Source organism: Podarcis erhardii (genome assembly GCF_964252035.2).
Source record: "Podarcis erhardii genome assembly, chromosome: 6".
Lineage (NCBI taxonomy): Eukaryota > Metazoa > Chordata > Lepidosauria > Squamata > Lacertidae > Podarcis > Podarcis erhardii.
Genome location: NC_138510.1, coordinates 97,532,734 through 97,555,902, shown reverse-complemented (window position 1 = coordinate 97,555,902; position 23,169 = coordinate 97,532,734). Strand labels below are relative to the sequence as shown.

The following is a 23,169-nucleotide window of genomic DNA, read 5'->3' as shown; positions in this document are numbered from 1 at the left end:
GCCCCTCAGGCCCAAGGTCCGCCGGTCCCGGGGCCTGCTCCCTTCCCGCCGGGTGCTTCCCCCGTCTGCCGGGCCCGGAGGCAGCAGCCCCCTTCGCCTCGCTCCCGGCCCCTGGCGTGCAGCCGGGTATACTGCCTCCGAACCTGGAGGCTCCATTTAGCTGTCGCCCTTGATGGACCCCCCGCCCGCCCGCCCGCCCGGGATCTTGCTTGTTTGTTTAGTCATCCCGCAGACTCGCTCCTGGGCCGGGGCAAGAAGCAGAGGGGGGAAGGTGAATGGACCCTGGAATATGCCAGGTGGTTTGAGGTGGAGAAAATGGAGCTGGAAGATGGACTTGCCGCGGGTGAGGGCGGGGATACAGTGCGGCTGCATCGGACCAAGGAGGCGCTGAGTACCATGGGAGGCTTTATTCCATGGGATGTATCTAGTTACTTTAATTTTTGGCCTTCGAGGATGCATCAGTTTGGATCCTGGGCTTTTAGAAGATTTGCCTTCTCTGACAGCTTCCCAAACTTCTGCAGTGATTGGCTGTGTAATCCTTTACATGCCTACTCAGAACGAAGTTCTGATGGGTCTTGCTTCCAGAAATCAGTGGATAGGATTGCTACTTTAGATGGCCTGCACATGTCAGATTCACTCTGTTGGTACCTAGATTCAGCATCCCATGGAGGTTATCTGATATATTTTTGGGTAGGAATGTGGAATTTACAGCCTGCAGGCCAATCTTGGCCCACCAGGGGGTCCAGTGAGGTCATTTCCCCCAGACCATGCCCACCCACTATCAGCTGACATCACTGCTGATGGAAGGAGAGAACAGAGGTTAATTCTGCACTGGTGGCATACCCTGTTCCCAATGGAGAACAGGACCACACAACCTAGGCAGCAAGATTTAGTCCCTGCTTTTCAGCCTTTTTAAACCAATGGTATTGATTATTTAAAGGCAGAGCATTGAGCGACTTACAAACCTGTGCAAGGGATTTTAACAGGTGGATAGGACAACCTACCTGTTAGTCATGTGATACCCTAACCCCAACCACCTGTCAAGTTTGTCTTTGAGGCCCAATCCTAATCGGGATCTGTCCCTAGTCCAATTTTTGGGAAACCTTGATTTTTCCAGGGCTGAAAAAGTACTAGAATTCTATTCTGCAGGTGCTGTTTTGGTATAGAATAGGTAAAACATTTCAAATTCTTAGGTGTTGTAATCTAACTTTTAGGAACCTTTGTGGTCACTCATCAATTTATTTATTTTTTGTCCAGTCCTGTTGATCTCAATGGATAAAATGAATAGAAGGCAGGGATTCTTGATTATTCAGGGCTTGTGAATTACCTCAACTTCATAGCAAGGTGAGTGACTGTAAACATGGTTTGCTCACCATTCTCTGTTCTCTTTTAATATGAGTTATGATAACTGAAATGCGTTTTAATGTTTTAAAAACCATAATTGGACATGGTACTTTTACTTTGGATATGGTAATGGATAAGTATAAAGTTCTGTTTCAGGTAGACTCTGCTTTGATGTTCTGACTACTAGATAAGGAGAGTACTGTATATAAATTTTTAAAATCCTTTTTCTAATAACTGTTTCATTGTACTTTTATATTTACAATAGTATTGCATATAACAGCCAAATTCTTGTAAAATAGACCCCTTGAGGATACGTGTGAAGGAATGGGGCTTTCCTGAACTGCCTGCGTCTTCCGTGGGACTGCAAGTGTGGTGGCCTTGTGTTTGGAGTATCAGACTGACACCTAGGAGTGCAGGGTTCAAATCCTCATTGCGTCATGAAGTTTTCTGGGTGACCTTAGTCCAGGGGTGGCCAATTTGGTTTGCCGCCTGAGGCAAAATGGGAAGGTGCCACCCTGCACGTGTGCCACCCACACCCCCTTGCTGCCCCTGCCAAAGCCTTGCTCTGACGAGGGCCTGCTCGCCATAAGAAATAAATCAGTCTCACACCAGGATGGATTCAAAGGCCTAGCCAGCAACAACTGAGCTGAACAGAGCTGAACAGAGCTGATCAGGCCTGAACATCTCAAACTGCTGCGGCCTAGCACTTTATTATTCCACAGAACATTGTATCAACTCAACAGTAAAAGACAATACCATATATGGAAAATCACCCCACTATCAGGGTATGCTGTATAAACCAATCACAGGCTAGCATGAGGTGTCCACGCGCTGATCGTGCTTAACGCAGCCTGCCCTACCATAAGGTCAGGCTGCAGTACATTTCCACCCATGTGCCCATTTTCCCTATAGGTAAACCAACCATATTCCCACATTGCTCTCCAGGGGTGCACAGTTGTGATTGCAGTGAGGTCTTGCAAGAGGGTGCAGAGGCCTCCAGAGACTCTTAGTAATCTTGCCAGAAGCCACCGCAGCCCCTTCTCCTCACTTCTCAGCCTCAGTCTGCCTCATGGACAGACCAGCTCTGCCTTAGACCATTCACCATCTCAGCCTACCTCAAGGGTTGTTCTGAGGATAAAATGTGGAGGGGGGAAATGTGCATGCTATATTGAGCTCCTTGGAGGAAAGGTGAAATATAAATGTAAATATCAGGAATAACTTTCTGAGGGTAAGAGCTGTATGAAAGCGGAATGGACTCCCTCAGAAGGTGGTGGATGCTCCTTCATTGGAGGTTTTAAAGCAGAGGTTGGGTGGCCACCTGTCAGGGATGCTTTAGCCGAGGTTCCTGCATTGCAGGGGTTTCGACTAGATGACCCTTGGGACCCCTTCCAGCTCTTTGATTTTATAGTTCTATGCTTTGTATATTATGGGAATGTTTATTTTCTTTTTATGCCTTCCTGCATCTGGCAAAGGGGTGCACATTTTCACATGCCACTTTAAACCACAGTTAAGCTTAACCTTAGTTTAAAAGTGAAAGCACACTGCACTAGCGTATGGGGAAAAGATTCTCCCTCACTCCTGCTGCACTATGGAAACTAAGACATGGTTTGGCTTAGTGCTTTGTCAAAAGCTGTGTTCATGGTTTGTCTCTTCCAATTAAACCATGAGCTGTAAGCAAAAAACAAACCTTGCTTACAGCTTGGAACCAAACTTGGAGCAAGATAAACCAGGAGCCTGGGCTTGAACCATGGCTTAGTTTCCTGCAGTGCAGCAGCAGAGGAATGAAGCAGCCACAAACTTCTCCTTGCATACCAACACACGGTGCATTCACCTTTAAATCACAGTCAAGCTTAATTGTTTAAAGTGACATGCGAACCAGGCCAATATGGATGCCAAATGGAAGTAAAATATTAGACAAGCTTGGTAATTTGAACATCTTAAAGAAGAATTGCCTGAGAAAATTCGAATTCTTTTTTTTAAAAAATCTGCATCGATGAAGGCAGGTTAGAAATGTAATAAATCGTAATTGTGTCTAATGGGCTTACTCCCTGGTCAGTGTATTTAGGAAAGGAGACCTCTGTTTCCTCTCCTCCCCCGTGTGCCTCCAAAAACTTCTCTGGAGGGTCTCTGGGGAGCTTGAGGGGACAGAAGAGGAAACTCCATTGCACATTTTGGAACTCTTGAAATGTTGGAACTGCAGCAATGGATACAGCATGAAGACTAAGTTATACTCTTAATAAACCTATTGCAGCAAATAGATTTAAGTTGGTCATGGCTAACCTAAGTCAACTGATTTCATTGGATTTACTCTATGCCCTGATTATACTACTCGTAGATTACAGATCGGTAGAGTGGATTGTCACACGCTATTTCATTCTTTTCTCTAGCACTGGCACAGAAGTGTAGGTTGAAGACTTCTCTTTGCAGTGCATGGACGGAAAGCCAATGCGCAGGTAAGATGCAGAAAGAGAAATTATCAGAGGTTAAATTCAGACATTAAACCCAACCATGGTTTATACTAGTCACAGAGTAGAACACAAACCATGTTTAAGTTATACATACACAGAGACAAGAATGATTTAGACTTTCTTCTCATTTTCTTTCTGCTCAGTACACCTGTTTCTGTGGTGCAATTGCCTCTTGAGGTGGGAGTGATAATTATAACTACAATGGTACCTCTGGTTGCGGACGGGATCCGTTCCGGAGGTCCAGTCGGATCCCAGGGTTTCCGCAAACGGAGGTTCCTGTTCTGCGCACACATGCAGCACGATAGAGCACTACTGCACATGTGCGTGCTGCGAAACCCAGAAATATACTTCCGGGTTTGCCGTGTGCATATCCTGAAGGATACGTAACAAGAGGGGCACGTAAGTGGAGGTACCACTGTATTCATTAATTCAGATTTCACAGCACACCATAGTTAGCGCAAATAACTAGGTTTTGGTGTGTGGACTGAGCTGAGTCAGTGCTTGGCAATACTTGCTGTTAACAAATTGCAAATTGCAAAACTCAGCTGGTGGTGGTGAAGCTAAGAGTTGCATTAACTACAGTGGTACCTCTGGATGCGAACGGGATCCGTTCCGGAGTCCCGTTCGCATCCTGAGTAGAACGTAACACGCGTTTCGTCGCTTCCGCGCATGCGCGGAACAGGACTTTTCTTCTCTTTCCCTGCCCACCCCTCTGTGCCCCCCAAATTGCCCATTAGTATCACTGCTGTTTTCCTTTTCCAGGTGTGCCAGTAATCGAGCAGGCGAAACAGGAATGGATGTAACGAGCCGCTGCACTCTCGGAGATCCCAACAAGCTCCCGGAAGGAGTGCCACAGCCTGCTCGCATGCCTTACATCTCAGACAAGCACCCCCGGCAAACCCTGGAGGTCATAAACCTGTTGCGGAAGCACCGGGAGCTGTGCGATGTGGTGTTGGTTGTGGGGGCCAAGAAGATCTATGCCCACCGGGTGATCCTCTCAGCTTGCAGCCCTTACTTCCGAGCAATGTTCACAGGGGAGCTTGCAGAGAGCCGGCAAACTGAGGTGGTAATAAGAGATATTGATGAAAGGGCCATGGAGCTTCTGATTGACTTTGCGTACACATCCCAAATCACGGTGGAAGAGGGCAACGTGCAGACGTTATTGCCAGCTGCCTGCCTCCTCCAGCTAGCTGAGATCCAAGAGGCCTGCTGTGAGTTCCTGAAGAGACAGTTGGATCCTTCCAATTGCCTTGGCATCCGAGCATTTGCTGATACTCACTCCTGCAGAGAACTTCTGAGAATTGCTGACAAATTCACCCAACATAACTTTCAAGAGGTAAGTGGTCCATTTGCCTCTAAGGCCTGGTCTACACAAACAAAGGAATCTATACCACTTCTGAGCACTCCTCGGCATTTTTTCCTGAACTGTCCCTGCAGTTTCCTAGAAACCAACTCTTTCCCTGTTTTGGTGATTTTCTAAAATCACCAAAACAGGGAAAGAGTTGGTCCTAGAACCTTGCTTCTTGATAAGTAAGGGTTTTTTAAAAAAATATTTAAAAAAATATGTGGAAGCATTCCAAATTGGAATCCTCTATATACAGGCTGAAGTTCAGTCCATGAGTCTATCTTGCATCTTGTGTGTCTGAGAGGTGCTGGCTGGAAAAAGCCCTGGCTTCAGATCTAAGATTAACCAATACTGCAAATGACAGTGGAGGGGGGGGGACATATTGTGGAGTTTACGTGAGCAAGAAATTGGATTGTCTATTAGCAGATCACTTGGCTGTCTCCATAGCTTCCTTTAGTGTACTTGAGTTGCTTGATTCTTCTAACTGCATTGGAGGAGTGCTCTGGTGAAAGAAAAGGCTGTTTCCGAGATATGATCTATAGCTAATTTGGCCCTTCACATGCTAGATTATAGCTGTTGTTTCTCTTTCCTCCCTTTTCTAGAGGTTATCAAAAATGAGCTTGCATGTTTTAAGCCAGGGGTCAGCAACCTAAAGGCCCATGGGCCAGAAGCGGCCCGCGGAGGTCGTTTGACTGGCCTGTGAGCCGCCCCCAGACCGAGTTGCCCACTCACGCACTGCGCTAAACCAGCGCAGTGCGGCGTGGGGACTCGCTTCCATGGCGCCGGAAATCACGTCTGTGTACACACAGACACCGGAAATCACAGGCACGCACATGCAGATGCCGGAAATCATGGGTTCACACGTGCAGATGCCAAAAATTGTGCATGCGTGATCCAGCCCACGGAGAGATTTCCGTGGGACTGATCCGGCCCAGTCAAGATAAACCTTGCTGACTCCTGTTTTAAGCAGTAGGTTTCTCTTGTTTTAGCTGTTTGGGTTGACGCCAGACCTGCATAACTTGTGACCCACCAAGCCTGAGCATAGCCAAGCAGTCACAATATTTGGCCCAAGCAGACAGCAAAAGCAATAGACTGACCAAGTCCATGGTGAACAGTATATGGATTGGTGGCTCATAAGAGATGCTAGCCTCATAAAATCAATTTTGTGATTTCCCTAAGACTCAAGCGACTAGAAATTTCCTACAGTTTGATAGGCTTCAAGGGGCTTGTCCAGTCAATGTTCTTTCCTCTGTTTCAAATGTGAGAGTCTTTCTGATTCTTCTCGTATCTTCTGAGAAACTTGCTTCCTCCCAGAGGCTAGAACAAATTTATTAACTTGTTTGCAGCATGTCAGAGGCTTGTAATTCATGCTAGCTAAGTCCTTGGCAGTTTTTAGGAGTCTCTGGTTCCCTCTGAAGTGCATCTGCACTCATGGCCTCTGTGTGTATTTTTAGAGAAAGTGAGCAGAACAGGGGTGGGATCAAGTAAGCCCACCCCCTTGTCCTGAGATGCTCTTCTATTCTGCCTCAAGCCTAGGTCAAGAAGACTTTTTCAGATTTATCTGCAAAACAGTTAGTAATTTTATCCGATACTTTTTGTTCTGGCTTTTGTCTGTATTACAGGTGCAGCTGCTTTAATAGCTAAGATTCCTCATTCATGTGCATAAGCCTCCTATCCACCCCTGAATATGGTTTCTGTTGATTTACAAAATGGGTAATGGAAGGCATAAATAACTTGGTACATTATTATTATCAACAACCGCCTTTTAGGGTTGGTTGTTGTTATTTCCAGATTACAGATAAGAAAACTGAGGCTGCAATGATGTTTGGCCCAAGACAAGTCTGAAGCTCATAGCTGGCAAGGATTTGAAATGAAGCCTTCTGTGTTCAAAGCAGTTCAGTCTGTCTACTGGCCCAGCCTAACCTAACCTGTATTGTTATTTAAAAGTTACCAGTATGTTGCTTTCTGAGGCTTGTAAAATGCTTGTACCAAAATACTGAGAAGCAGAAGGTTCCCCAGTTTCATTGGTGAACAGGACTTTGCACCTGCAGTTCATAATGCTTGCTGGTTGCTTGAAGAGCTTTCCATGACTCTGTATTCTTGCATCTCTGTGCAGGTGATGGAAAGTGAGGAGTTCATGCTGCTTCCAGCCAATCAGCTAATTGACATCATATCCAGTGATGAACTGAATGTCCGGAGTGAAGAGCAGGTGTTCAATGCAGTGATGGCCTGGGTGAAATACAGCATTCAGGAGAGGCGACCTCAGCTCCCCCAGGTGACCTTTGGATTACAGGACTTTTCTTCCACAAGGACATGCATGCTGATGGGACTTTGCCCAAGACCTACTGACATTCATTTACTTATAGCATTATCAATCACCCACGACAACATTAGCAAAAAAGACAGGTTGTTGCACCAAAGACCTTACAGGGAGGGAGGAGAGGGGAGAAATATCAGTTCCCACTTTAGCCTTTTACTTACGGAGCCATAAGAAAAACACAGACTTCTTCCTGCCTTCCAATATTCTGGCCAATGAGTGAAAATGCATTAGGAAGGAGCACTTGTCACTTACCTCTCTCTCAAATTGTATCAAATGCAAATGTATACTCTATTAGAGCTATTTATTGGCTATTACATAACATTCAGGTTCAGAAGCAGCATCCCATTAGATACCAATTGCTGGGGTGTAGCAATGGGAGGCAACTACTGCCTCCAAGGCGATTTTGGGCTTCCCAGGAGGACCTACTGGCAGCTGTGGGAAACAGGATGCTGGACTAGCTGCAATGTGTGGGCTTTGGCTGGCTTGAAAGTGCAGAACCCTGCTGAAGTCAACCCTTTTGCAACAAAGGCTCCTACCTTGCAGGTTTTTAAGCAGAGGTTGGATGGCCATCTGTCATGGATGCTTTAGCTGAGATTCCTGCATTGCAGGGGGTTGGACTAGATGACCCTTGGGTCCCTTCCAACTCTACAATTCTATGATTCTACGAAAGGCAGGAAGTCATCAGGGGCGAGGGACTGACCCCTTCTCAAAAACAGAAAGTGCCTTCACAGACTCAAAGGTGAGGCCCTTTCCCAACTGTTCTCAAGGGGAGAATAACACAGTTCTGCATTCATTTGTCTAATCTCATTTTAAAGGCATGTAAAGTAGTGGTCATCACCATTACCTGTAGTTAGTCCTCTAAACTGTTCATGCATTGTGTAAATAAGTGCTTTATTCTGTCTATTCTGAATCTACTTGCAACACATCATGATTTCAACACATCAGCCAGCAAAAGAGAATCTAACATTGGTTTTGAAGCAGCTTTACAAACCAAAGCTTCTGCTAACTATAGCTTGATGTGATGACAAGCCATGGTTACGGCATCACATCATTTCCAGAGGCTGCTGTACCATAGAGACAGGAGTAGACTTGGAAGCTGAGTGAGAAGGTGTTCTAAATAAGGCTGAGCAACAACTTTCTCTGCAGAGAACTTTTGGTTTGAATAATTTGTGGACGGGATTGAGGGGGCAAATAGTGTCAAAACCACCTCCCTGACTCACCCCCGCTTCCAATCACCATCTGTTTTGCAGCAACACTCCTGCCAGCCGTTGTGCTATATAGCATTTATTTCCCTCATTGCATAGCAGTGCTCAGAAATTGTAGAAAGCTACCAAGATCTGCTGAATCATCATCTAGTTTGTCCACTGCGAATAGGGTGGCGAAGTTGGGGTGCCATTTCAGCTCGGTCCTAGAGTTTAGAAGCCCAAACCATGATTGGCATGATGAGTGAATGAAGCATGTTGATTTTTTACATCTGATAACGTGATCTTCACAGAAAGCATTCCCATAACTTCTGGCATATGCTGGGCGCTCTTCAGCAGTGTGGTTCCCCATCCCACGCCTGATCCACTGTCCTTGATTTGCAGGTGTTGCAACATGTGCGCCTGCCACTGCTCAGCCCAAAGTTCCTGGTAGGCACAGTTGGTTCTGACCCGCTCATTAAAAGTGATGAAGAATGCAGGTAAGTCGCCACAGTACATCTACATTTTGAAAGCCAAAAAGTCTTTGTGAGATCTTCTGTCAGAACTCATCTTTTGGAAGCTTGACTATTTTTTGTGTGTCAGACTGCCTTGTTAAAAAAATAAGTATCATAAAATGTAATGTTTAAAGTGCCCTTCTAGGACCTGAAATTAGGATGCAGCATAGAGAGGTAAGGGGATAAAAATAGGTAATGGCAGTATCTTCTGTTGGCAAAAAGGAGGTGCATGAATATTTCATTCAGTTGCACAAATTTATTTAATAAAAATATCACTTTCCTTCTCTGTGGCTCACACAACAAAAGCTGATTCTAGTAGATCCCTTGAGGGGTGCAAGAGTCCACCCTATCTTATTTTCCACTCCTGACAAAATTATGTCACTTCAAATCTTGGATTATCTTGTAACTTTCCTGCTGCCTTTCTTTCTAACATGAAACTAAATGTGTTTCTGCTCTGCATATGGGCATTATATCAGACTGTAGCAGTAGCCCATAGGGATGATGGGAGTTGTAGTTCAGCAATATCTGGAGGGCCACACATGCCCCATCCCTACTATCATGTAAAATGCTTTCTTTCTAAAATGACCAGTTTATTATAGACGATCTTCCCATAAAATCTATCTTCTGTCACAAGCATCTTTTGCTGGGGTGGGGTTGAGAGATTCTGAGAATCACAAACTTCTGTGAGCCCAGTATATAAAAAGATTATTATTCAGCTGTACTGATGACATATTAAACTGGTACTGAATGATTTGTGGAATCTTTACTGTAAGGTAAATCCCTCCAAGATCAGCAACATTTTGCCTGTGCAAGATTGCAACTTCCATCAGGCATAGAGAACCTTTGTGGCCTAATGGGCCAGATCTTTATCTCCCCCACCCTGGCTGCCCAACTTTGACAGCTGGGTGAGACCACCAACCTGTCAGTGATCTGATGTCTTGTGATTGATAGATGGATTGTCCCTCCCAACTGTCAGAGTTGGCCCTCGGGGGGGGGGGCCAACTGCCCAAGCACATCATCTGATGCAGGTGGATTCATTCCTGCTTTCTGTAGTGTTTTGGCATGGCAGATGGTTCCTTCTGGGAATTCACTGGCTCACCTGAACCAAGCAGGGTTGAATTCCCCATTCAGTACTGGAGCTGTATCTCTACCCAATGTCCGATATGATGTCAGTTGTGAGCCAGGTGTAAGGGGTTTGGGTAGGTTGACTAATCAAACATTTTTAGCATGGCCTGATAAGTTAACATGCCATGGGGGTGAAAAGAAGAAGAGTTTGGATTTGATATCCCGCTTTATCACTCCCCGAAGGAGTCTCAAAGCGGCTCACAATCTCCTTTCCCTTCCTCCCCCACAACAAACACTCTGTGAGGTGAGTGGGGCTCAAAGACTTCAGAGAAGGATGACTAGCCCAAGGTCACGCAGCAGCTACATGTGGAGGAGCGGAGACGCGAACCCGGATCACCAGATTACGAGTCTATCACTCTTAACCAGTACACCACACTGGCTCGTGTTTGTTTTTTCAAGAAAATTGCATTGCTAAATCCTGACAAGTCAATGCACTTAGTTAGCAGAATGCTACGACTCACCTTCCACTTTTAAACATGGCTGCTAATGTTAATGTTAAAAACTTAAAACCATGGAGAGACCTGGTCTGAACAAAGACATTGGATTCTTATCTCATTATACATGACAAAGCCATTTTTCACCTTTTCACCCCTTGCTTTTTCCTGTAAGACCTATCGTTAAGAGTCGTCAACAGGCTCATCACAGCTATCTGCCAATCACCCATTCCCACCACCCTTCTGAGTAATACCCCTCCCCACCTTCTCACTATATAGAAGGGTCTGGTGACTTCTGTTTCAGTGTATCTGAAGAAGTGTGCATGCACACGAAAGCTCATACCTAGAACTAACTTAGTTGGTCTTTAAGGTGCTACTGGAAGGAATTTCTTTTCTTTTATTTTGTCTTGACTATGGCAGACCAACACGGCTACCTATCTGTAAATGTTAATTGTGTTGCTGCTTTTCAGCAGAGTTTTCAAAATGTGTAGGACAAGAAATCAAAATGTTATATTAAACTGTGTTTGGGTTTTGATTATATAACAAATTACAAATTGTGTCTTGTTTTGGAGCAGTAGTTTTTGGTAATTTGCAAAATGATTGGATCACAGTAAAAATACTGTATGGCCTTTCCCGTGCAGGGACCTCGTGGATGAAGCTAAGAACTATTTGCTATTGCCCCAAGAGCGACCACTGATGCAGGGACCAAGAACTCGACCACGCAAGCCTATCCGCTGTGGGGAAGTACTCTTTGCAGGTGTGTATGTATGACTGTAGACTTGGTCAGGGAGGCATGGCATACCATTTTTGGTCAACAGTATAGCAAGGCAGCGAGGGCCCTTGCTTTGTTCCAGGCAATAGGATCTCTGACGGTTGTAGTGGGCCACCTTTAACTTGAGGGAGAATTGACTTATCTAAATGTGTGTGACCTAAAACTTCAGTATAAATATATATGTGGTAAAATCCAGGCTGAGCAAAAGTAATGTGTTGGAGAGAGAGGTTTGGAAGAGAGATTCCTACTCTCCAGTGGGGGGGTTAGGCAAAGTGATGATTGCTCCAAGCACATTAAAACTTGGTTAGTTTGCATCTGCCTTATCCACCATTAAACAAATGTTCCCCATGAAAATACTTAGGCTAGAATGAATCATAGATCCTTAGATTTCCCAATGAATGAATGTTTTACTCAGAGTTTCCAGAAGTTTCAGCAAACAAGTCTCCATCTGCTGGCAGTAAAATAAAGATGAAAAATGGTTCCAAACATCTCAAAAAGTAAAGGACTTGGTTCCCTTACTCTTTGGGTTAGCAAAGATGCAGGCTATAAAGTTGCCCTTTTAGATAGATTCAGTTCACTTGCAGATTCAGGCCACATGGCTTTTTCCTTGTTCCAAGAAGCAGAAAGTGAAAAATGGGAGGAAGGAAACAAAAGGCTCCAGGGAGCCTTCTAAACTCTCCACCCCTAAACTCCACCCCAACTGGCAACCTGAGTTCAGGTTAACCCTTTCATTGACCCAGAGCAGAGGACACAAACAAAAATAAAAAAATAAAAAGTAAGAGCAAAGCAAAGAAATGTAGTAAAAGAAACAAGAAGATGAAAATAATAAAGGAATGAAAAAAAGAAAAGAAGGAAATGAAAAGGGTTTCCGATTCTCCATCTGTCAGTTATATATACGAACTTAATTACGAACTTATTACGAACGTACTTCGTTCTGGAGGTCCATTCTTAAGCTGAAACTGTTCTTAACATGAGGCGTGCTTTCACTAATGGCACCTCCTGTTGCCGACGCGCAACTTCAGCTCGCATTCCGGGGCAAAGTTCGCAACTGGGAGCGTCTACTTCCGTGTTAGCGGAGCGCGTAACCCAAAGCGTTCTCAAGGAGGACGGTACGTAACACAAGGTTCCACTGTATTACACAACAACTCCAGTGTTAAGAAGCAATTTACTCACATTGGTCTCTTTGTTGTGTCCATATATTAAAACAGTAATCCATAGTTATTTATTTATTGTATATTCATTCATTAATTCACACCCAGTTTCATATCTTCCATTCCCATTTCCTATTGGTCATGATTTTCCATCCTAATTTAGAAAAAAGGTCCTTCCTCGTCCTCCATTCTTTTCCCTCGAAGTCCATTCCAAATTTTACACAGGATCCTTTCTTTCTTATCTCTCTCTGGCAGTTCAGAATATTTCTCAGAATATGTCCATGGTTTCATTCCACTCCTCCAACATCATAACTCCACTGTTTGAGTGTTTCACTCTTCCAATACCTGTGTAGAGATCCCTTCCATTTCACCACCTACTGCCTCCTACTACCATTCAACTCTCCTATTCTGGCAGTCCTCCATCAATATTATTCTCCAAAGGTTTTGTGTCTTCTTTAGCCTCATGTTTCTCAGGTCCATTTTCATTCACCATTGTATGCAGTTCAGCTGTGAGCTCTTTCAGTTGCTCATCCAGTAGTTGCTGCACAATGACAACAGTCGGTGTCCAACCGTATTTTTCCATTAGTGAGTGTTCTTAGTCTTACTAACAACTCACTTTGCTGAAGACCTTACAGTCTGTGCTCTAAGTCAAAGCCCCCTGGCTGCTTATCAGAGCGCATTCTTTTCTCACAGTAGCATAATTATGTTAATTAGTTTCATTTTGCAACCAGCACTTTCAGCAGAGGGACTGAGGGTTAAAAATCAAATACAGTGAAGATTTCTAACAGTTGGAATACCTCTTAGCTTTTAAAATATATCTTAAAGTAAAGGGACCCCTGACCATTAGGTCCAGTCGTGGCCGACTCTGGGGTTGCGGCGCTCATCTCGCTTTATTGGCTGAGGGAGCCGGCGTACAGCTTCTGGGTCATGTGGCCAGCATGACTAAGCTGCTTCTGGCGAACCAGAGCAGCACACGGAAATGCCGTTTACCTTCCTATTTATCTACTTGCACTTTGATGTGCTTTCGAACTGCTAGGTGGGCAGGAGCTGGGATCGAGCAACGGGAGTTCACCCTGTCGCGGGGATTCGAACCGCCGACCTTCTGATCAGCAAACCCTAGGCTCTGTGGTTTGTTTTGCTTTCAGCCTTTTAATTATTGTCTCTTCTTAAGCCAGCAGTTGGGTCACATTCCAGATGTATATTTTAACTGGTAGACAGATAACCTGAGTCACAATTTATAATAGTCTCACAAATAATATTTAAAAAGGGAAGTTTAGCCAACCTTACGTCCCTTAAGACTGTTATGTGGTGTTTGGGCAAGAATGCGATTTCATCCACTCTCAGTCATTCATCCCCATCCAAGTCCCTCAAAAACCTCTCAGTCCCTTAGCATGGAAAGCAGCCTTTCAGAGCATCGGAGGTTAATCTCTGTTATCTCTGTTTTCCCAGAGATAATGTGATAACCAAGTTTTATGGCTTTGCTGTCATTACTTGCCACATAATTGTCTCTGCCCATGGTGTGTTGACAACAGATGTCTAGTCCAGCATTTTTCTTCCCCAGAAGCTCATATTAATGTTAATATAATTATGTATTTTAATTATATTCTGTCATTCCATTGCATTCTCTCCAACAACTTTCAGTGGGTGGCTGGTGCAGCGGGGATGCCATTTCCAGTGTTGAGCGCTACGACCCTCAAACAAATGAGTGGCGGATGGTGGCTTCCATGAGCAAAAGGCGTTGTGGGGTTGGAGTCAGTGTGTTGGATGACCTTCTGTACGCAGTGGGAGGCCATGATGGTTCTTCCTATCTTAATAGTGTGGAAAGGTAAGTTCTTGTCAAACACACTTTTCTGGTTCTCTGGAGCTTAACTGCTTGCTCTGACTATAGCAATGGATGTTGAATCGGGTTCCGTGCAAGCTGCTATTCCGTCTCTCATTTATTTATTTTCTTGGAACAAGAAAGATAGCTTATTCCAAACATTTCAAACCACAATACAAACTAGAGACTACTACTCTAACTGTAACCTAATACTCCTGCAACAGTGTGAGAACCATTCCCCCCCACAAGTTGTAACCTTTGCACAAGATATCTAAAAAAAGATTGATCAAGATCCAAATACTTTCCTAAACAAGCATTTTTTAAAAAAATTATCTGTACGCATGGTACACTATGCACACCTGTTTGCAGTGGTTCTTGTATCTGGCTCATCATTTAAATCTCTGAGGACATTGCTTTTTTCTTTTAAGGTTTCCAAGTCTGATTGTCATGGATATTTCTTAGGTTAGAAACTGCACACACACACACACACACACACACACACACACACACTCTGCAGGGATTCACTTTTTCTGGCCCCCTCTCTCTTATCTAACTTGGATATCAGCCCCTTTCCCCATTAGTGGTGGTGAATTGTAGCCGGACTATGAAGGAGCACATAATTCTTTCATTCCGGCTTTAGGCTGAGGGGAAGGAGACTAAGCAGCACCTAGTTTCCCTCCCTCTCTTCCCCAGACTCAGCTTCCAGGTGCACAGCTGAACTGTGGGGAAACTCTCCTTGTCCATGCACAGAACCGGGTTCCAGCTGGGTTTTTTGTGCCTATAGACATGGACAAGTCAGGCACGTGCTGCATGCATCCACAACTGTGTTTTTAGATTTTTGGGGAGGTGCATCTTTCGGCTTTTCCCCCAGAAGATCATTTTGTACTTCTGTTGACCTCAGGGCTCAGCTGAGCTTCCCGATTCTTCCCTCGAGAGCCAGTGTGGTGTAGTGGTTAAGAGTGGTGGACTCGTAATCTGGTGAACCGGGTTCGCGTCTCCGCTCCTCCACCTGCAGCTGCTGAGTGACCTTGGGCCAGTCACACTTCTCTGAAGTCTCTCAACCCCACTCACCTCAACACTCTGTTTGTTGTGGGGGAGGAAGGGAAAGGAGAATGTTAGCCACTTTGAGACTCCTTAAAGGGAGTGATAAAGCGGGATATCAAATCCAAACTCCTCCTCTTCTTCTCTTGTGCATGTGTGATGGCATTTCTACTAGCACAGCATCAACCCTGTAGCCTAAACATCATAAGCAGAGGGACTGATGGCATGGCGCTCCTGATCCCATGTAATCTGAAACTTGGGAAAGGAGGTACTTCCTCTGGAAAGAGTACCCCATTCCATTGATTAATCTGTGCCCAGGTTATAATGTTTAGCCTCTACTGACATAGACCAATGAGAGGTCTTGAGGGAAGGGCAGTAAGTAATGAGAAAATGCAAAAGGTTTAAGAAATCCAGGTGAAATTACCATAAAGACCTGACATGTTTGCCTTTTGTAGATACGACCCAAAGACGAATCAGTGGAGCAGCGATGTAGCACCCACCAGCACCTGCAGAACCAGTGTCGGAGTGGCAGTTCTTGGTGGCTACCTGTATGCTGTGGGTGGACAGGATGGGGTCTCCTGTCTTAACATTGTTGAAAGGTATCTTTTTAAGGAGTTGGGAGCAGGGGGGAGCACTCACACGCATTCCTATGCACACTGCCAGGAATCTTTTGCTACTGTTATAATGTGTGTCTGTTATGAACACATCTTTGCCCTTAGCCTTATGCTCACAAAAAGGAATAAAGGAAGATTGGTTTAGTACATGAAACGAAAGTGACAGTATATGAATGCTGCTTTCAGACAGCAGAGTTAAAATATAAGAAGGCGTCAACTCACAGAGCATACACAGCATGATCTAAAGAGAAAAAAGGATCCCTATCTATCCCAAAAAGCTTAGAGACAGTGAATGTGGCAATTTTGCCACAGTACTCATGCTAAAAGTCAAGCGAGAAAGGAAAGGTAAGTAAGCAGAACCTCAGTTGGGGATCAAGAGAACTGTGCCTTTCGTTTGAGAATTACCATATTTTTCCTTCTATAAGACGACCCCTGGTTTTTTTTAACCCAAAATTAAGAAAATGCACTATGCACTATCTGAGTATAAGACAACCTCTTATTTTAAACTTCAAAAATTTATAGTCTTATACACAGAAAAATATGGTATGCTCTCCTCATCAGTAACCCGTACTAGCAAGGCTACAGCATCTCTCACCCATGCCTTGGTCCTTGGTTCAGTGAAGCAAAGGGTTGATTCTCAAGATTGTAGAGTGAAAAAGGGTCTCTTGTTGGAGCTTTGAGAACAACCTAAGCATTTAAAATCTGGGGTTTAAGTACTCTTTTGAGCCAGGAGGATTTATGCTTTTTTAGATGAGTAATTGTCATAATACCTCCCCCCCCCCCCCATTGTTTAGTTTCCATAAGTTCCTGTCTGTTATTTCGTTTACCTTGCCCAGTTTATAGTTGAAAGGACGTATATGTTTCGCAAACCCTGGTTTATCTTTGGTAGAATATTCTGTTGTCCATATGGTTTGGAACCCAGGAGGTGATAATTGAGTTTGCTGGTCTTTATAAGTCAGGCTATTTACCAATGCCTTCTAAGACACATTTAAGATAAAGACTAGTACCAGGGTCAAGATACTTGATTGGTATTGGTGGAATTGATCAGACTTGGTGAGAGAGATGCTTTTGTGTTTTGTTTGAGGTATGACCCAAAGGAGAACAAATGGACTCGCGTGGCTTCCATGAGTACAAGGCGCCTTGGGGTGGCTGTGGCTGTGCTAGGTGGCTTCCTTTATGCTGTTGGAGGCTCTGATGGGACGTCACCTCTGAACACAGGTATCTCCGTGCAAGAGCCGATAATTTACTCTCCAGGTGCTTCTGAGGAATTCTGACATGACTCATTTGAAGGTTTTCCTGAGAAAATGAAAGGGCTGGTAGTAGCAGAGTTCAGCTCTGGGTGGTTTGGTTTTTTTACTAAATTGTCATATTTTGCTAATTTTATATGGAGTAGATATGCAGATGTCTCCATCTGATAGGCAATTTCCCAAGACAAATATTTGAGAACTGTTTAAATCCTAGACTTTCAATCTTCTCATGTAGGATAGCAGTGGCTACTCACCATTATAATTGAATAGCCATTGAAGTTGAATAGCTGAATTTTCTCCAGGTTCAGGGGCAGTATACCTCAGATTTCCAGCTTCTGGGAGAAAATGCTGGAGGCTGCTTTTGGGTTTCCTGGAAGCATCTGGCTAGCCAGGATCATAGAGTTGAAAGGGACCCCGATGATCATCTAGTTCAACCCCCTGCAAATCAGGAATATGCAACTGTCCCATATGGGGATCAAACCTGCAACCTCAGTTATGTCAGCACCATGCTCTAACCAACTGAGCTATCAAGGCAATATCAGAAACACGATAGCACAGTCAATGGGCCCTTGGTCTGATGCAACAGAAGAAATAGAAATGAGAATGAACAATGGCTTCCATTGGTGTTTGGCTTTTCTTTTCTTGTGGCTATGCTCTTTTGCCCTTGATCCATGTTTGCAAATCTTGCACAGTGGAGCGCTACAACCCTCAGGAGAACCGCTGGCACACAATAGCACCCATGGGCACTCGACGTAAGCACCTCGGTTGTGCGGTATACCAAGACATGATCTATGCTGTGGGAGGCAGAGATGATACGACTGAACTTAGCAGTGCTGAGCGATACAACCCCAGAACGAACCAGTGGTCTCCTGTGGTAGCCATGACGTCACGCCGTAGTGGGGTAAGCTGGGGTTGATTTGGCTGCTGTTCCTCCTCACCTTGAATACTTTAGACCAGAGGTGGCTAACCTGAGCACTGGATCCAGTTTGGTAGCTACAGGAAGTGGCCTACCAGCTACTGCAGCTTTTATCTTCCATTTTGAGCAGGAAATATAGCTGTCTGTTCTTTAGAAAGCAATCAGAGTGCTTTAGGATCTCTAAAGAGTAGACAAAGAGTAGACCCTCTACACCAGGGGTGCCCAAACTTTTTTCAAAGAGGACCAGATTTGATGAAGTGAACATGCGTGAGGGCTGACCAAAGTTGTTGAGCTTTAAGGATTTTACCCCCGGACATATACTGCCACGGGAGCCAGATAAGTCGACTGGGGCTGGATTAGGCCCCTGAAACGGACCTTGGACATGCCTGCTCTACACTAAGCAGCACAATGCTAAGACTGGAGATAAGCCCTCTGACAGCTCTATAGATCCTCCAGGATAGAAGGCATTTCCAGGCCCAACCCCCTCCAGTGCTGGAAATGCTAAGGCTGGGTGGGTGTGATAGGGAGAGTGCTGCATGCTTGCATGTTTGGTGTGTGTGTGCCTACCTTGGTTCCACCTGTCACTAATATGTGGCCATCAGAGGAAGACTGACCATCAGTGCTGCTCTTAGGCTGAAAAGAAAATTCAGACTTGGAGTGAAGCAGTACAATTCTGTCAACTCTGGATGTAGACAGTATGTGCATTGAGATATATAGCCTGACCAATGAACTAGTTAAACTATTTACCTCTTATCCATATTCTTCTTCTCAGTTGCTCTTCCACCAATGGAAAAATGTAAATTGTGTACTTGACCCCACTGAATATCCTTCTGCAGAAGCCCTTGTGTTTAGAACACTAGACTGTATTGCAACATTCCAACTTACACAAATCACTTATTTGGTCATTATCTAGGTTGGCCTCGCTGTTGTGAATGGACAGCTAATGGCCGTAGGAGGCTTTGATGGCACAACATACTTGAAGACTATTGAAGTGTTTGACCCAGATGCCAACACATGGAGGTAAAGAAGTTTAAAGATCATAATTAGGATACATTTTGTCTTTCAAACAATACTGTTCAGAAACAATGCAAACCCTTGCTTTGGCATTAAATGATAGAATTTCAGTTCATGCCAGTGTGATGTAGTGTTAAGAGCAGTGGACTCGTAATCTGGTGAACCGGGTTTGCTTCCCCGCTCCTCCACATGCAGCTGCTGGGTGACCTTGGGCCAGTCACACTTCTCTGAAGTCTCTCAGCCTCACTCACCCCACAGAGTGTTTGTTCTGGGGGAGGAAGGGAAAGGAGAATGTTAGCCGCTTTGAGACTCCTTTGGGTAGTGATAAAGCGGGATGTCAAATCCAAACTCTCCTCCTCCTCCCATAGTGCACTTTGATTCCCTCCCAATTCTACAAAAAAACGTTAGTTTCTGCTTTAAGTTGGAATCATTTCAGACTATGGTTTGCCCAGAAGCCAGAATTGAAAAACACAATCAACTAACAAGCCCCACCAAAGAAAGTCTGCGCAGTGGGACTTTCCCTCCTCTCTTCCCCCTGTGTGCTTCCATTGGCTCTAGGGGTGTGTCAGAAAATCCAGAGCAAGATTGCTGACAGAGCGATTTGGTTGCATTATGCTGAATTCCTCCCAAAATATGGCTTTCAGTGTGGGCTTGAGGACAAACTCCAGCTTGTCACAAAATGAAGGGGGGAAGGGAACAGACAAGTCTGAGTCTTGCTCACATAATATGAAAGCATGGTTTGATTTGGTGGTTGAACCAGCCTTTTTATTAAGACCGTGTGCAGATTTCTATCAACCCTAGGCATCAAAATAATCTCAAGACTTTTTTCTTCAGTCTCTTCATATTTTGCTGGCCTATATCCCACTATTTAGTAACAGGCATGCCAGCTAATGATTATTCTCATATGGCAATTTCTCTCCCCTAATACAGTCATTTGGAGACCATCCATGTTGATTATCATAAATTTGATTCTTGCATTTCTGTTAAGAATAGGGGTTAAATCAGAGTAACAAAGTGCGTCTTTTTTTTGCAGACTGTATGGAGGAATGAACTATCGTCGGCTTGGAGGTGGAGTGGGAGTTATAAAAATGACACACTGTGAATCCCATATATGGTAGAAAGCCAATGGGAGAAATCTCTCTCACTCCGAGTTCATTCCTATTGAAGCTGGTCAGCTTGGTGACTGCTGAGCTCTCTGAGGCTCTAGTAAAATTGAGATCACATTTATATTATTCGCTGGTGCCTCTTTCTATGGGACTATAATGGATGTTGCAAGCATTTCCCCCTCCTCTACTAGTTACAGAAGACCAGACCAAGCAACCCCAGGAATATACCTGGAACACATAGTTTTCATTGTCTTTGTCTCCCCATTCTAATTTTACAAACTTAATGAAGAAACTGGAATGTAATGTTATTCTAAGCAATGAAGACCTCAAGCTGTATATGAGTTCCATCAAGGACAGGAGCCTTTTGAGTGGTAGACAATGCATCTGCATAGACGAATGTTTCTCTGAAACATCATTGGCCTTGTTTAAAGAGGTCAAGTCAAACAGGGCCCATATGCTCCATTTAAATGAATTAGTTGCATAAGAGCCCATTCATTTCAACAGGGCTTTGGCAGAAGATGCTGCTGCTTGAATTTTACATTGCATTGGGGGAAATTCTATATATGCTGGAACCTGTTCCATTTCATTTCTACCATATTGTTAATATCATGGTAATGTGATTTCCCCCCCAAGTAAAATTCTGATGCAGCTTTCTAAATGAAGCTGTTTGTAAGCTTTGGCCTAGTTAAAATCTTTGGAAGCCAAGGGCTAGCCAACAAAAGGTTGCTGGCACTGTGGGTCAGTAAGAACAAAGATATTTAAAAAAACAAAAACAGAAAACAAGTGGAACAAGGAATAGACACATAATAATTTGAGCAATCTACCGGGAAGTTCTCCAGCACAAGCCCCACTGAAGTCAATGTGGAGCACAGCAGAATTTGTGTGCTGCTTCTGTTCATTTCTGTACGGGTTGTGGAGGAGAACGTCTTGGTAGATAGTCTCCCTTTGTATAGACTTTATGCTCTAGTTGCATCTGTTTTGTATTTCTCAGTTAGCGCACTAGTAATGTTAACTAGTGTGACTAAGTACATATACAAGCCTGATTTCGATTAAAGAACAGAGTACTGTATCAGAAATAGGATACCTATTTTATCTCCTAGTAATAATTTGTACTTCAGAGCCACACACTGGCCGTTAGTGAAATGGTATCTACATCTATTTATAATAATGCCTGTCTTGTCACTTTTGAAAGACATGCTAGGAATTATAAGCATTTTGAATTTGTCTAAGCTGCCATCTTTATCCTTAAAGCATAGTTCTATCTAAAAACTCAGCGGTCACGGCTGTAGCTAAATTAGTGGGCTGTAGGGCAAGGATGGGAAACCTATGTCACTGCAGTTCTTGGTTCTAGGCAACCCCAGCAGACATGGCCAGTGATGGCTGGAGCTAAAGAACAGTTATGTATAACTTGTGTCCTATTCTTGTGGTGCCAAGGAAGCAGCAGAAAGGAAAGCTGATCGCAGCATTGGGTGAGGTGAGGTGAGTTGCAAGGAATGCCAATGAAATTAAGTTTTACTGACATTTCCTTTAAGAAGTAGCTTTATTTGTAAACTTCAACATCTTCAATGTCTTTGGGTGGGTGGGGAACTTAACACAAGTGGATTTTCAAGAAAGGGGAAAACCCTTCTTGGCCTGAGAGATGGCATTCTTGTGTTTACATTTTGAACATTTGCACCTTTACAAAGAAAAAGTATTCTGTAAACAATTGTTTACATATCATTTGTGCTTTTTCTAGCATGAGTTGATTTGTATAAATAGTGTTACCTTAATAAAATCATTTGGTGTGTTTTCTCATGACTTAACTGAAAGAGCAGAAGTTGCTGGTTTATAAACTTACTTTATAGCTCCCAACTCAAACCCTTTGGACTAGTAAATTGAAAACAGTGAGCAAAATACCTCTCTATAGCCTTAATATACAGTAAGCCCACAATATATTGTATTTACTCGAATTTAATGCTCACCTTTTCTGGCCAAATTACGTCGCAAAAATTAAGTTGTGCATTAGATTTGATGGCACATTTACATCCACCAGCAAATACTTTTTTAGGGTTTCAAGGTGCACATTAGATTTGAGTAAATACGGTCCATGGGGGTTACATTCTGGAGATCATGTCCAAAGCCAAAATCATGTCTAGCCAAAGCACATCGGGCTCAGTGGTGGGTGGGCTTGCCAAAGTATCTCTTTTGCCCAGCACGTAAAAGCTGAATGCACACAAGTTGTGGGCTTACTGTAGTATCATTTTCATGTGCAGCTGAAGAACTTAAGAGCCTGCTGGATCAGGTGTGTATGGGAAATCTACAAGCAGGATCTGAACACAACAGCACACTCCCTTCCTGCAGTTTCCAGCGACTACCTCCAACCATGGAGGCAGAGCATAGCCCTCATGGCTTATAACCACTGATGGCCTTTATCTGCCATGCATTCATCTAATCCTCTTTTAAAGCCATCCAAGTTGGTGACCATCACTGCTTCCTGTAGGTAGGAGTTCTATTAACTATGGGCAGCGTAAGGCGTTTTATCTGTCCTGAATCTTCCATCATTCAGCTTCACTGGATTTTATGGAAGCAAAGAGTTGGAAAGAATCCTGCAGGTTATGTAGTCCAACCCAGCAGAGTGCAGGAATCTCAACTACATCATGCATGATAGATGGCTGCCTATCCTTTGCTTAAAAAAATCCAAGGAGAATCCATTCCACTGTTGAATGACTCTTACCACCAGACAGTTCTTCCTGATATTTAGTCGGAATCTTCTTCCTT

The 23,169-nt window shown here is 44.0% G+C and overlaps 1 protein-coding gene across 1 annotated transcript; it reads left to right on the top strand.

Moving 5' to 3' along the window:
- The first annotated feature begins 8 nt into the window (after window positions 1-8).
- Window positions 9-22,214, top strand: KLHL20 (kelch like family member 20). The gene is made up of 13 exons (XM_081867328.1): window positions 9-271; window positions 1,258-1,344; window positions 3,732-3,797; window positions 4,575-5,148; window positions 7,274-7,432; window positions 9,064-9,158; window positions 11,374-11,489; window positions 14,297-14,480; window positions 15,971-16,114; window positions 17,214-17,347; window positions 18,069-18,277; window positions 19,206-19,312; window positions 20,340-22,214. The coding sequence occupies exons 3-13, from the start codon at window positions 3,775-3,777 to the stop codon at window positions 20,422-20,424; spliced, it is 1,830 nt and encodes a 609-aa protein (XP_081723454.1). The 5' UTR covers window positions 9-271; window positions 1,258-1,344; window positions 3,732-3,774; the 3' UTR covers window positions 20,425-22,214.
- Window positions 22,215-23,169: the final 955 nt, after the last annotated feature.

Coding starts and splice junctions, on each gene's coding strand:
- KLHL20 (XM_081867328.1), top strand. CDS start 3,775: ATGGACGGAAAGCCAATGCGCAG. Junction 7,433..9,063: donor GGCGACCTCAGCTCCCCCAG/GTGACCTTTGGA, acceptor CTTGATTTGCAG/GTGTTGCAACATGTGCGCCT. Junction 18,278..19,205: donor TGACGTCACGCCGTAGTGGG/GTAAGCTGGGGT, acceptor GTCATTATCTAG/GTTGGCCTCGCTGTTGTGAA.